Genomic DNA, 2,381 nt, shown 5'->3' with positions numbered 1-2,381 from the left:
TTGATGCTTATTCCGGATACCACCAAATTAAGATGAAAGAGTCCGACCAGCTCGCGACTTCTTTCATCACCCCCTTCGGAATGTTTTGCTTCGTAACCATGCCTTTCGGCCTTAAGAACGGGGGGCTACATATCAGCGATGTATGCTCCAGGTCTTTGGAGACCTCATAGGCAGAACGGTAGAGGCTTACGTGGATGACATTGTAGTCAAATCTAGGAAGGCAAGCGGCCTCGTGGCCGACCTACATGAGACATTCCGATGCCTCAGGGCTAAAGGGATCAGACTGAACCCCGAAAAATGCATTTTTGGGGTCCCCCGAGGCATGCTCCTCGGGTTCATAGTGTCTGAGCGAGGGATCGAAGCCAACCCTGAAAAGGTCTCGGCCATCACAAATATGGGCCCAATCCGTAACCTAAAGGGAGTGCAGAGGGTCATGGGATGTCTAGCATCCCTCAGTCGCCACATACCATCTCGAGGAGAAAGGACTACCTCTGTATAGGTTACTTAGAAAGTCTGAGCATTTTTCCTGGACCCCCGAGGCCTAGGAAGCCCTTGACAAGCTCAAGACCTTGCTCACCAACCCTATTTTGGTGCCCCCCGCTGAGGGGGAACCATTGCTCCTCTACGTCGTAGCTACCGATCTGGTGGCCAGCGCAGCTATCGTGGTCGAAAGAAAGGAAGAAGGGCACGCCCTACCAGTCCAAAGGCGGGTGTACTTCGTTAGCGAGGTACTATCCGATACGAAGACCCGATACCCCCAAATCCAGAAACTACTCTACACGGTAGTCTTAGCCCGACGCAAACTCCGCCATTACTTTGAGTCTCACCCGATCTCGGTAGTATCATCTTTCCCCCTAGGAGAGGTGATCCAAAACAGAGAGGCCAATGGCAGAATTGCTAAGTGGGCTATAGAACTCATGGGTGACGGGATCACCTATGAGCCTCGAAAAGCTATAAAATCCCAAGTTTTAGCGGATTTCGTAGCTGAGTGGACAGGAACCCAACTCCCTCCACCGCAGATCCAGTCTGAGTGTTGGACCTTGTACTTCAACGGGTCCTTGATGAAAACTAGGGCCGGCGCAGGCCTCGTCTTCATCTCGCCCCTCAGGGTAAGGATGCGATACGCAATCCGACTCCACTTCCCCGCCTCAAACAATGTGGCAGAGTATGAGGCCCTTGTCAATGGTCTCCACATCCCGATCGAGCTTGGGATCAAGCGACTCAATGTCTGAGGCGACTCCAGGCTCATCATCGACCAAGTCATGAAAGAGTCCAGTTGCCACGATCCCAAAATGGGCGCGTACTGCAATGCAGTCCGACGCCTGGAGGACAAATTCAACAGCCTCGAGCTTAACCACGTGTTAAGAAAATACAATGAGGCCGCCGACACGCTCGCTAAAATGGCATTCGAGCGGGTCACGGTCCCTCCGGATGTCTTTGTCAGCGACCTCTACAAACCTTCCGTCGACTACAAAGATGACGGGGGATCGGATCCACCCCCAGTTAACCCGGGTCTTGACCCCGAATCCACCGCGGCTCTTGAGCTAGAGGCCATGGACATTGAGTCCGAGCCTCCCGCGCCCGACAACTTGCCGGACTGGCGCTACCCGCTGCTGCAGCGCCTTGTCGACGACACCTTGCCCATAGACCAAGCTGAGGCACGGCGTGTAGCTCATCGCGCCAAGACTTTCTTACTTCTCGACGGAGAGATGTACAAGCGCTGCCCCTCGGGCATTCTTATGCGCTGCATCACCCACCAGGAAGGAGTCAAGCTCCTTGACGACATACACTCGAGGGCTTGCGGCCACCATGCTGTGCCTCGGACACTAGTAGGAAACGCCTTCCAACAAGGTTTCTACTGGCCTACTACTGTGGCCGATGCCACACAGATCGTAAGGACCTGTGAGGGATGCCAGTTTTATGCTCGGCAGATTCACCTCCCTACTCAGGCTCTACAAACGATCCCCATCACTTGGCCCTTTGCTGTCTAGGGCCTTGACCTCGTCGGGCCTTTGCAAAAGGCGCCCGGGGCTTCACCCACTTGTTTGTCGCAATCGACAAATTCTCCAAGTGGATCGAGGTCCGACCCATCACAAGGATCAAGGCCGAACAAGCAGTGCTGTTTTTCACAGATATCATCCACCAATTTGGAGTGCCCAACTCCATAATCACTGACAACGACACGCAGTTCACCGGATGAAAATTCCTGGAGTTCTGCGACAGGCACCACATACGTGTGGACTGGGCAGCAGTGGCTCACCCAAAGACCAATGGTCAGGTAGAACGTGCCAATGGCATGATCCTCCAGGGTCTGAAGCCCAAGATCTTCAACCGGTTGGACAAGATCGAAAAAAGGTGGCTCAAGGAGTTATCGGTCGTGA

At 53.8% G+C, this 2,381-nt stretch overlaps 1 protein-coding gene across 1 annotated transcript; it reads left to right on the top strand.

Moving 5' to 3' along the window:
* Positions 1 to 1,292: 1,292 nt before the first annotated feature.
* Positions 1,293 to 1,991, top strand: LOC110431485. Its single transcript, XM_021450594.1, has one exon. The coding sequence runs from the start codon at positions 1,293 to 1,295 to the stop codon at positions 1,989 to 1,991; it is 699 nt and encodes a 232-aa protein (XP_021306269.1).
* Positions 1,992 to 2,381: the final 390 nt, after the last annotated feature.

The sequence above is a fragment of the Sorghum bicolor genome, unplaced genomic scaffold, assembly GCF_000003195.3.
Source record: "Sorghum bicolor cultivar BTx623 unplaced genomic scaffold, Sorghum_bicolor_NCBIv3 super_16, whole genome shotgun sequence".
NCBI classification, from domain to species: domain Eukaryota; kingdom Viridiplantae; phylum Streptophyta; class Magnoliopsida; order Poales; family Poaceae; genus Sorghum; species Sorghum bicolor.
This window is presented reverse-complemented; position numbering and strand designations above follow the sequence as displayed.